This window comes from Diospyros lotus, chromosome 9 (genome assembly GCF_014633365.1).
Source record: "Diospyros lotus cultivar Yz01 chromosome 9, ASM1463336v1, whole genome shotgun sequence".
Classification (NCBI taxonomy): domain Eukaryota; kingdom Viridiplantae; phylum Streptophyta; class Magnoliopsida; order Ericales; family Ebenaceae; genus Diospyros; species Diospyros lotus.
The window spans coordinates 12,960,270-12,972,033 of record NC_068346.1 but is presented as its reverse complement, the minus strand read 5'-3'; the positions used below and the strand labels follow the sequence as shown (position 1 = coordinate 12,972,033).

General features: G+C 39.3%; 2 protein-coding genes across 3 annotated transcripts; both read right to left on the bottom strand.

Moving 5' to 3' along the window:
* Positions 1 to 1,920: 1,920 nt before the first annotated feature.
* LOC127810433 (uncharacterized) lies at positions 1,921 to 10,086 on the bottom strand. 2 transcript variants are annotated; one of them, XM_052349926.1, is made up of 4 exons: positions 9,642 to 10,086; positions 9,155 to 9,237; positions 8,947 to 9,060; positions 1,921 to 2,163 (listed from the first exon to the last, which is right to left on the bottom strand). In XM_052349926.1, exons 1-3 carry the CDS (start codon positions 9,812 to 9,814, stop codon positions 8,948 to 8,950), a joined length of 369 nt encoding a protein of 122 aa, XP_052205886.1. In that variant the 5' UTR covers positions 9,815 to 10,086; the 3' UTR covers positions 1,921 to 2,163; position 8,947. The 2 variants fall into 2 exon arrangements, with proteins under 2 accessions (XP_052205886.1, XP_052205885.1); XM_052349925.1 differs by lacking the exon at positions 1,921 to 2,163 and adding an exon at positions 2,185 to 2,401 and having other exon boundaries at positions 9,155 to 10,086.
* Positions 10,087 to 10,234: 148 nt separating this feature from the next.
* LOC127810432 (probable ribose-5-phosphate isomerase 2) lies at positions 10,235 to 11,550 on the bottom strand. The gene has a single exon (XM_052349924.1). The coding sequence runs from the start codon at positions 11,288 to 11,290 to the stop codon at positions 10,472 to 10,474; it is 819 nt and encodes a 272-aa protein (XP_052205884.1). The 5' UTR covers positions 11,291 to 11,550; the 3' UTR covers positions 10,235 to 10,471.
* Between the last annotated feature and the right edge of the window lie 214 nt (positions 11,551 to 11,764).

Below are 11,764 nucleotides of genomic sequence, written 5' to 3'. Positions count from 1 at the left end.
TTTATAAAAAGAATCTTGAAAAATAAAATTTTCAAGAATAATTTTTAAGCAATTTTCCCCCAAAAAGATTTTTATGGAGGGTTAGGAATCCAAGTTTTCTATGGACTTGGAAATGTTTTTAACAAATAAAAAGACTAAAACACCCCCTTACCCTTTTATAATCCCATACAAACATATTATATATATTATATATTAAATATGAAAACATATTATATATATTAAAGTAGATATTCATGCAATCATATATATTATTATGTATATATATATATTATACATATACATAATACGTAAAAAAATAATATTTTTTTTTATTTTCTAAAGATATTATGAGTCCCAATATTTTATATAGTAGAAGAAATTTATCATTTTTAAATAAAAAATTAAATAAAGATAATTTTGAAAAAAGAACATGAATTTCTAAGAATATTACATTTAAACAAAACATAAGAATGTAAGATTTAAAAAAAAAAATACTTAACATTCCTAAGAATGTTTAAATTTATCTAACATAGACTGTAAGAATTGCATAAATCCTGAGAATCAAAGATTTTCAAAATATTCCCAAAATTTATAAATCCCAAAAATTTAAAAACTTCTCCTATACCAAACGCTCCCTTAAATTCATTTGCACCACGTGCCATGTGATGTTACAGACGTGCGAATGAATATATAATTACTAAATGTGTTTATGGATACATGCCTCGTGCTTTGCCTAATTAAAACACAGTTTACATGCTGAGACCTGACGGCTGAAGCACTATTTTTACTGTTGACACCCGTCCATCCTTAGTGAGCTAGGCACCACGCAAACCCAATTACAATGTTTGTTACCATCAAAACTTTGCTCGTGTGATTGTCAAGCTGACAAAATTACAAGAATCGCAACCCAAGTCTGAAGATTATGAGCATCGTTATAGAGTTCAGGATGACCAAATCTTAAAGGTGGACTGACTCTAAGATAAAGATGGCCCACAAATGCTTGGCCAGCCTATGGATCTCATTTGCAAGTTTAAGGCCCAAGCGAGGCCCATAGCTGAAGTGTACGAAAATAAAAATAAGAAATGAAAATGACATGAAATTACTTAATTCGAGCTAGTTTGGAATGAAGTCCCTCTACAGAGATGGTAAGCAGCAAAGGTACCAGAGGTTTAAATGCCTGACAAACCCACTTAATCCTTGAGTAATAAGACTGTTATATTGCTTGGCCATGAATTGGAGATATTTCTATCTTGGTCTCTTTATCCCTTGCCATAGCATCAGTCATGGCAGCAACATCCTTGGACAAAACAGATTCCAGAGGAAGTAGAATTGCAGTTGCCCGACCAAAAATAAACCAAACTCCAAATCTAAATTTGCCACATAAGCAGACCAAATTTTGTGTTTTTTAGAAGGCCTTCGAGAGCGAGGCAGTCCAAATGTAACAAATTGCAAAACCATAACTAAGAGAAGCAAAACCTTAGAAAGATCTTTAATGAGAGAACAATGTACTGAAGCGGCCCCCTTCCCCAAAGTGTGAACATCATCCAGGCCTTCGGTTATTGCAAGGACTTTAAAGCAGAGTGCAATGTTGTTAACTAGAAATGACATCATAAAAACCATAGCTACAAATGGGATCACAAAAACCAAGAAAGCCAAGTCATAAACCGTATGGACCCATATGGAAGAACAGAACTAAGGAAGAGAAAACAGGAGACATCTAATGAATATATGATGCTGCCAATTTTGTGAATTCTCTGCCAATTCTCAAGCAGTGACGGAGAAAAGAGGTATCTGTTACTCAAGCAGATCAAAATTTGACACGTGCAGAGAACTCAATCAATCAACTGATTCTCAAGGGCAAAACAAAATCTACATATTTTCAGAAAATGAGTGCTGGATCTCCCACCAGTCAATTTCCAGGGAATAAAAAATGCACAGAAGTAAACTATGAATTTTAAACATCCATATACCAAAATCATAAATATAGAAATTTCCCCGTCTTGAGTATGCTACAACAGATCAAGAATAGTGAGATTATCTATAACAACTTTACCTCTTCAAGCATTGAACCACATTCAGAAGTCAAAGCACTGCGTCTCCTTATAACACGCCCAAAAGCAGATAGTGCCACACTGGCTTAATAGGCACAATCTCTCATTGCAAGATGAGTGCTCTGTAAATCACCTTCATACGACAAAAATTAACAGTGTCACATCAATGGAAATACTTAGCACATCCGGACCAGCATAAACTCAGAATTTCTAATACAAAAGAGAACTAGCATTTGGATAGGGTTATTTCATCCTGTCATTTGTCATTAGGGATTTGAAATTTGAAATTCATTGTTTTGTTACATGGAGTGTTGGAAGCATTCCAAATCCAGGATGGATTGCCCAAAAAGTAGAAGGATTTGAAATGACACCTACATTGGTAGAATTCAAAATAACGTCATTCGAAATCCCTCGATACAAACACAAGCAGTGAAAGTGACTTAGTACATACCATCTAAGCAATAATATTGTGATTCCAGAGGGTGATCTTACAGATGGAACAGAGTTAACATCCTGACCCAATAAATAATGATCCACATCTAGGTTGAAAGCTCAACATCTGTAACCTCACAACTAAATGACACAAAGGCTAGAAAGTACAAATGCCTGGCAGCAAGAAGCTTAATTTCCATAATTGAGAAAGTCAATATACCGTCTGTAATTCTCCCCCAAAAATATTCTTGCCATTCCCAAAGACTGAACCAAAAGATCCGCCAATATGAATTAAATCTAGCATAACACCATTTGGATATATTTTTTACTGATAGTTAAATAGGCATTTGACAACATTTGTGCTCAATCAATATGTTGGCTGCACGGAAGTGAAGAGGGACCATTTACGTTCAGTAGTCATCATTAGCTATTCAGATTTGCAGTCTCAACTATGTCTTTGTGGAGTTTTCATCAGTATTAGAGTTAATTCAATGTCAAACTATATATCTACTTCCTAATTTACTTTATATTGACATTGAAAATATGTGGGAAAAATAAAAGCGGACAAATAACTTCTGTATGCAGATCAGCATGCTAATTTCTTGTTTCAACCCCACTTCAAATGTTATTTTAGCATTACAAAACACATGTGACATGTCTTAATCACTTTTAGCTTTTTTTCTTTGGGATGGGTGTATTTTTTTTTTTCCTTTCTTTTTTTTTTGGCCCCGGGGGGGGGGGGGGGGGGTCCTAGCAGCCGGCACCTATAATCAGTTACAGACCTTGTTACGTTGGCTGCCCATAACTTAATCTAAAACTGGAATTACTTCTTAAGATTAACCCAAAGCCAAAAATGTACAAAGAAAAAAATAATAATCAGTGATTTAAGAAATTATATAAAACATTTTACATGCAGTAGCTCAAAACTTCAAAGATAGTTGATGGAGCTAACATAACCTAATCTTATAGGTCTCAACCCATTTTCATCCATCTTGTTGAAGTTTGCACTCAGTGAAGTCATCAAATCAGAATTAAAGGCATAGAAGAAACCGGAAGACTGTATGTTTTGTTTTATGTTTTATTGTAACGGTAACCAACCATGTAACGGTTAGTACCGGTCTTTTTTGTTTCGGTTATTTCCTTGTAAATGCTGCCTCTATCTTCTATAAATAGAGGGCCGGCCTATGTTTTTTGAAGGTCTTCTTCTTATCGTGTACAAGTGAGAGAAAAGCCTAGTGTTGTTTTAGACTTTGTAATCTCGGATAGGATAGCCTGTGAGAAAGAGGGCTGTGCGATTGTACCGATTGTATCTTTCTGTGAGATAGTGGATTGTGTTGTCTTCCTCAGTCTGGACATAAGACCATTGATTTATTCATGGTCTGAACCAGGATACATTTTTTGGCCTCCTGTACATTCTGTTCTTATTGTTTCTTGTCTATGGTTTTCTGTTCTTGGCGCATTAGTGTGTGAGATTGTTGTAAGAAAGGTGATTCATCACTCAACAACTTGGTATCAGAGCTGGGATCGCAATCAAGCAATCAAGATTCATTCTAAATAAGTCAAGACAGAATTAACAATAAAGAAATAGCTTTTCCCGCATCCTCTTCAAGGTACGATATTGAAAAGTTCAATGGGAATGATGACTTTGCTCTCTGGAAAATTAAAATGCAGGCTCTCCTCGGAAATCTTGGGTTGGAGGAGGCACTGGAAGATGAGACTAAGAGTCTTACAGAAGAAAAGGCAGGAGTCGGGACCAAGACTCTTTCAGCAAAGCAGAAGGCGGACATTCAAAAGAAGGCATTCAACACCTTGATCTTAAGTTTGGGTGACAAGGTCCTTCAGGAAGTTTCCAAAATGAAGACCGCCTCAGAGATATGGAAGAAATTGGAAAGCCTTTAACTTGACAAAGTCATTGTCAAGCTGTCTATTCCTAAAGGCAAGGTTCTTTACTTTTAAGATGCTAGATAGTCAAAAATTACAGGATCATACAGATGATTTTAACAAGCTCTGTCTAGATTTAGAAAACATAAACGTTTTAAGTATGATGATGAGGACAAAGCATTGGTTTTACTGCATCCCCTGCCAAGATCATATGAAAATTTTGTTGACATCTTGAAGCATGGTAGAGATAAGCTGTCTCTAGATGATGTTATAGGAGCCCTGAATTCAAAAAGATTTGCAATTTAAACTGGAAGAAAAATCCTCCTCTGGTGATGTTCTAACTGTTCTAGGAACTTTAAAGAGACCCCAAGGGAAGGGGAAAATCTAGATCTATGTCAAGAACAGGAAGAAATCCAGTAAAGTGCTATTACTGCCATGAAGAGGGTCACATTAAAGGAAATTGTCCAAAAAAGAAAAAGGATTTACTAGAAAAGAATCTCTCTGACGGTGGAGCCTCAATATGTGAGTTTGGATATGTAGTGTGGATGCTTTAGTGGTGTCTGAAAAATCTGAAAGTGAAGTTTGGATAATGGACTCGGGATGTTCTTATCATATGACACCAAACAAGCACTGTTTTTTGAACTATCAGGAAACAAATAGGGGAAAAGTTCTTTTAGGAAATAATCATGAGTGCAGGGTTCATAGAATTGGAGACATTAGGCTAAAGATGCATGATAATTCTTATAGGACTCTACAATCGGTTAGACATGTCCCTGAGTTAAAAGAGAAACTTGATTTCTCTTGGAGAACTAGATAGGCATGGTCACAGCTTTAAGGGTGAGGGTGGAGTCCTAAAAGTGACTAGAGGGTCCTTAGTGTGCACGAAAGCACTATTGCAGAACGGTATATATGTTCTGCAAGCCACTGCCTTGAATGGAGAAGAAGCAGTGGCCGGAGGAAAGGCTATCACACAGTCAAGACTGGCACTGCAGGATGTCCCATATCAGTGAACTAGGCTTAAAGGAGTTGTCAAACCAAGGGATTCCAAAGAAGGATCAGGTGGCAGGACTCGACAAGTGTGAGTCTTACATTTATGGGAAAGCCACTAAGGTTAAGTTCAGCAAAAAGGCCATTCACTCTTCTAAGGCACCCCTAGATTACATTCACAGTGACTTATGGGGTCCTGCCCAGACCCTAACCCATGGAGGAGCTAGGCATTTTTTGTCCATAATTGATGATTATTCAAGGATGGTCTGAATATATGTTTTGAAGTCTAAAGAAAATACATTTGAGGCTTTCAAGACATGGAAGACCATGATAGAAAATCAAAAAGGGAGGAGTATAAAGACTATCAAGACCGACAATGGTCTTGAGTTTTGCAATAGGGAGTTCACAGAATTATGCAAGGATCGGGGGATAGTTAGGCATCTTACTGCCCTGGAAATCCAAGACAAAATGGCCTTGCAGAAAGGATGAATAGGACACTTCTAGAAAGAGTGAGGTGTATACTATTTCATGCAAATCTATCTAAGGCATTTCGGGGGGAAGCTGTGACTACTGCTGCATATGTGATCAATGGATCACCCTTAAAAGCCATTGGATTTAAAACTCCTCACGAAATGCAGACAGGGCATAAACCTAACCTAGAGCATTTGAGGGTATTTGGGTGTATTGCATATGCTCATATAAAGCAAGGAAAGTTGGAATCCCGGGCAAAGAAATGCATTTTCATTGGGTATCCATTTGGAGTAAAAGGGTAGCTTTGGAATTTAGAACCTGGACATCAAAAGATCTTGATAAACCGAGATGTTATTTTTTATGAGAATTCAATAGCAAGGGCAAAAGGAAGATGATCATGAGAGACCCACATCTACTTCAGAAACAATAGATGTTGAGTGGCAGGATGTAGTCCAAGAAAATAACACCGATACGTCACTAGATCAGGAATTTGATCAACAAGAAGAAAGTGAGGAGACAGTGGAAGACCAAGAGTTTGACCCTCAAGAGGAGAGAAGGGATGAGTTGGAGGCAGAAAGTGAGCTTTACTTGCGAAGGTACAATGTTGCAAGGGATAGGCAAAGAAGACAAAGTAAACCCCCCAAAAAGATATGGGGTTTTCAGACCTGTATCATATGAACTAACAAGTGCATCAGAGGTGGTTGGGGATGAACCCTTGACATATGAAGAAGCAGTTCACTCAAAGGATTCAAGTAAATGGATTGAAGCCATTAAGTTCGAAATAGACTCCCTAAGGAAAAATCAAACTTGGACTTTGATTGAGAGGCCTCAAGGGCAAAGAATAGTGGGCTGTAAATGGCTATACAAGATAAAAGAGGGATCTGGAAGTAGTGCAAAACCTAGGTACAAAGCTAGGTTAGTTGCAAGAGGCTTTACCCAAGTCCCTAAAGTGGATTTCAATGAGGTATTTTCCCCAATGGTAAGGCATATCTCTATCAGGGTTCTCCTAGCTATGACAACAAAGTTAAACTTGAATTTGGAGCAAATGGATGCAACAACAACATTCTTACATGGGGAATTAGATGAAAGAATCCTTATGGAGCAACCAAAAGGTTTCGAATCTAAAGGAAAGCTAGAACAAGTTTGAAGAAATCCTTATATGGACTCGAGCAATCCCTGCGTCAATGGTATAGAAAGTATGGCACATTCATGATAGATCATGGGTTTGCTAGGAGCTCATATGACTGTTGTGTGTACTTTAAGGATGTATCTAGTGCATATCTATATATCTCCTGCTATATGTTGATGACATACTGATTCCCAGTCAATCAAGGAAAAAAAATTCAAAAACTTAAGCTGGAGTTGAACTCAACATTTGAAATGAAGGATCTAGGAGAGGCAAAGAAAATATTGGGTATAGAGATTACTAGAAATAAGCAGCAAGGAACACTCTGCCTATCGCAGAAAACTTACCTAAGAAAACTAATTCAAAAGTTTGGAATGGCAGAGGCAAAGGCTGTAAGTGTTCCATTTGCCCAACACTTCAAGTTGTCAATCAGACCAATCACCTACAGATAAGGAAGGTCTGGAAGAATGAAATCAATTCCCTACTCAAGTGCAGTAGGCAGCCTGATGTACAGCATGGTGTGTGCTTGACCTGATCTAGCCCATGCCATGAGTGTGGTTAGTAGGTTTATGGCAAACCCAAGAAAACCACACTAGAGTGCAGTTAAGTGGATATTCAGGTACCTAAAAGGATCAATTGATACGATATTGGTCTATGGTGGAGCTAAGGCAACAAGTGTAGCAAGAATTCTAGGATATTCAGATGCTGACTATGCAGCAAATCTGGATAGAAGAAGGTCCACAACTGGATATGTGTTCAAATTATGAGATTCAACAGTGAGTTGGAAAGCAAGTCTACAACATGTAGCCTTGTCAACTACTAAGGTAGAATACATAGCAATTTCGGATGCTATTAAAGAAGCCTTGTGGTTGAAAGGACTAACAGGAGAATTACTTGGAAAACCTATAGAAACGACACTGATGTGTGACAGTTAAGAGTGCCATACATCTATCTAAAAACCAGGCCCCATCATGAATAGATCGAGCACTTTGATGTGTGTCACCACTTCATCCAAGAGGTCTTAGACAGGAAGAAACTCAAGCTAGTAAAGGTTTCTGGGGATGATAATGTGGCAAATGTGTTCACCAAGGCTATTCCAGTAGCCAAGATAAAGCATTGTTTGGAGCTACTCCAGGTAGCCATGAGATGACTAAGCAACCAAACTTAGTGAAAGGAACAAGGGAGATCAAGAATCCATTGACGATTTGAAGACATTTGAAGACTCAACTTATGCAAATGGTGGAGAAATTGTTGAAGTTTGCACTCAGTTAAGTCATCAAATCAGAATTAAAGGCATAGAAGAAACCGAAGACTGTATGTTTTGTTTTATGTTTTAATATTGTAACGATAACCAACCATGTAACGGTTAGTACCGATCTTTTTTGTTTTGGTTATTTCCTTGTAAATGCTGCCTCTATCTTCTATAAATAGAGGCCTGGCCTATGTTTTTTGAAGGTCTTCTTCTTATCGTGTACAAGTGAGAGAAAAGCCTAGTGTTGTTTTAGACTTTGTAATCTCGGATAGGATAGCCTATGAGAAAGAGGGCTGTGCGATTGTACCGATTGTATCTTTCTGTGAGATAGTGGATTGTGTTGTCTTCCTCAGTCTGGACATAAGACCATTGATTTATTCATGGTCTGAACCAGAATACCTTTTTTAGCCTCTTGTACATTCTGTTCTTATTGTTTCTTGTCTATGGTTTTCTGTTCTCGCCGTATTAGAGTGTGAGATTGTTGTAAGAAAGGTGATTCATCACTCAACACATCTATTTCAATGTAACCATTTACTATAATTTTCAATTAATTTGCAAATTACATGAGATACTTTGGAACAGGACATATACCGGCATAATTATATCAGTATGCATACAACACCAAGCCCTGCCACCTGCCACTGGCATGTGGAGAGCCAAAAGAATCTTATATATAGATCTTAAAGATATATCTTCCTGGCTAAGCCTGAAGCATTAATTGCATAGGTATATAAATGTAATATCTATCAACCGATAAAAAAAATTACCTCAAGCTGACTTTGCTTTCACAGAAGCAATGTAGAGTTCATTAGGAGCAGAAAATAAGCCATTTGATGCAGCTTCCATGTTGCTCTGAGCAGCCTTCCACTCTTGCTCAGTACCTAATACACAAACAACATAAAAATACTCCATAAAGAGGGAAATCAAATGAATTGACATTGTCAACTTCAGATATGAGTAAAATTTGAAACTCACGTGTAAAAGAATGATAGGTGACATCCAATCTTGTTAGTGCATTCAAGTAATCTTGCTGCCATGTCCTCCCATCAGCACCAGACCTAAAGGGGTAAAGCTCTCCTGAAGTGCGAAAAATGCCATCTCTAGATGCTTCCAAATCTAATATTGGCATGCAAATTTTAATGATATCTGAAGCTTTTTCTCTGGCTTCCTGCCATCTCATCAGATGGTTATGAAATTCAGGAGGCATTCCTAAATTCCTCGTTGAAGTACTCCGTATCACACTGGAGTTTGGACCACAAGAGGCCCAACCCATGGCTCTCTCAAGCTGACCTTCTGCTGTAACAGAAGTTCTATCACAAGTTGTTAGACCCTCTAGTGACCTAGCTATTTTTGAATTTTTGACACAGAAGGCACTATACTTTCTGATAGTTCAGGTCTACTGAGGTTCAGAATAACTGGAAGTAATGTATCCTCACTTGCAAGATATTTTTGAGATATGAACCTGACATTATGAAAGGGTTTCGGAGTAACATCATGCATCCATTCCATCTGAACTATCTTTAGGCTGGTCTTGCAAAGAGCATCCTTAAGTTCATCCACCTGCCTTTTCATGAGGGAGGCAGCTGACATTGCTGCTCTGACAGTTTCATGCGCATTGCAGTACTCCTCAAGCATAAGTTGTACCCTTCTTACAGTCCCCAAATCCTTCTTCGTCTGACCTAAAGCAAAGTCTTTTGCTGTCTCCGTCAATTGCTTCAAAAGTTCACTTTCTTTGTCTAATCTAGCTAACAGAACAGGGCCAACTCGCTCTTTCAGGTAGTAGCCAATATATTCTTAAAGATGGATTTCAAGCTTTTTCTTGAAGACATAAAGACGTGGCTTATGTTCAACTTATAGTCAAAATAGAGCTCCAAGATTAGAGCCTCAGGAGAAATTTTAAGAAACAACCAACAGACATTCCAAAAACATATTTTGATAAATAATCGTTCTAAATCATCCATGGAGAATTAGCAGCAACAAGAAGAGGTGCTGAACTCAAAATAGGTCAGTAGATAATTGGAGAAACCGAAAACAAATTAGCAGCAACAACCGGTGTTACCAAAATATTCAAATTTTTTGTATTCATTTTGACAGGATTTTGTTCCCTAGAATCCCTCAATACTTGTATCAATTGATTTGCTAAGAATATCAAAACCCTCCTCCCCTGTTACATGAATAACTAACTAAGCTCCACTTTCCCTAGACAGAAAAGCAGAATCCAAATAGCCTACATTATGATGACAAGTCCGGCGCCCGATTCAAATTTGATCAGTAAAATACTACGTAAGGAGGTTACCCATGCGCGTACTTGTTCTTCACTGTGACGCCGAGTTCGCCGGCAACAATGACCGTCGTTGCCATGCCCAGAAACATCCCGTGCTCCACCACACCAGGAAGCCTCAGAATTGAATCGCTGGCAGCCCCCAAATCCCCAATATCTTTCTTGAAATACAAATCGATGATGTAATTCCTGTTGTCAGTCACAAATGGTTCGCCGTTTTCACTGAAAGTCCTGAGCTTCGCGACGCAACCCACATCCTCAAACAACAATTTCAGCCTCTGAGAAGTGAATTGCCAGCAAAACGGAACAATCTCAACCGGCATAGCAAGGCCACTGCCCCCCAAATGCTTCACCAACTTGGACTCATCAACAATGACGATGAATTTCTTGCAAGCCCCCTCTATCATCTTCTCCCTGAGCAACGACCCACCTCGGCCCTTGACCAGATTCATGTAGGGGTCGACCTCGTCGGCGCCGTCGATGGCCAAATCGATGACGGGGTGGCTGTCGAGGTCGGACAAGGGAATCCCGAGCGACGCGGCCTGCTCGTGGGTCTTCTTGGAGGTGGGAATTCCAACGATGTTGGTGAGCTTGCCTTGGCGCAAGAGCTCACCGATTCGGTCGATGGCGTGCTTGGCGGTGGAGCCGGTGCCCAGGCCCAAGACCATGCCAGACTCCACGAACTCCACGGCCTTGTAGGCGGCGATCTTCTTGAGCTCGTCCTGCGTTAGAATCACCGGCGACGGAGACATCAGCGCCACCTCGGAAGTAGGCGCGTTATCTGACCCAATAAAACGGGGATACGCAATCGCCATACGCGACATCTGCATTAATCAACGGAAGGAAAATCTAGAACAAAAAATTGTCAAGAATGCAAGAACGTGTAAAAGAAGAATGGGGGCGCCGGAGGGGCGGGCGGGCGAAGAAGACTATTGGGTGTTGAGGCGGCGCTTCTGGTGGAGACGGAGGAATAAGATACGTATGGTCATAGAGCCTCAGCCACCATTGCTGGTGGATAGGGGAATGAGGGGATCAAACGGTCGGGATAGAGAGAGAGAGATAGGGGGGGGGTGGATTTTGGCTTTGTGGGCAGTAGTGGTGTGAAATTTAGGGTTTGGGAGAGGACATTTATATAGAAATTGGACAAGTGTGGGAGGGGGGAAGGAGGGGGATCATAAAAGGTGGAAGGTTCATAGAATGGGGGAGAGAGAGAGAGAGAGAGATGAAAAATTTGAGGGGTATTTTAATTTTTCAATTTTGTGCGGTGGGGAGGGGAGAGGAGAGGAGAGGAGAGGCATGGCATG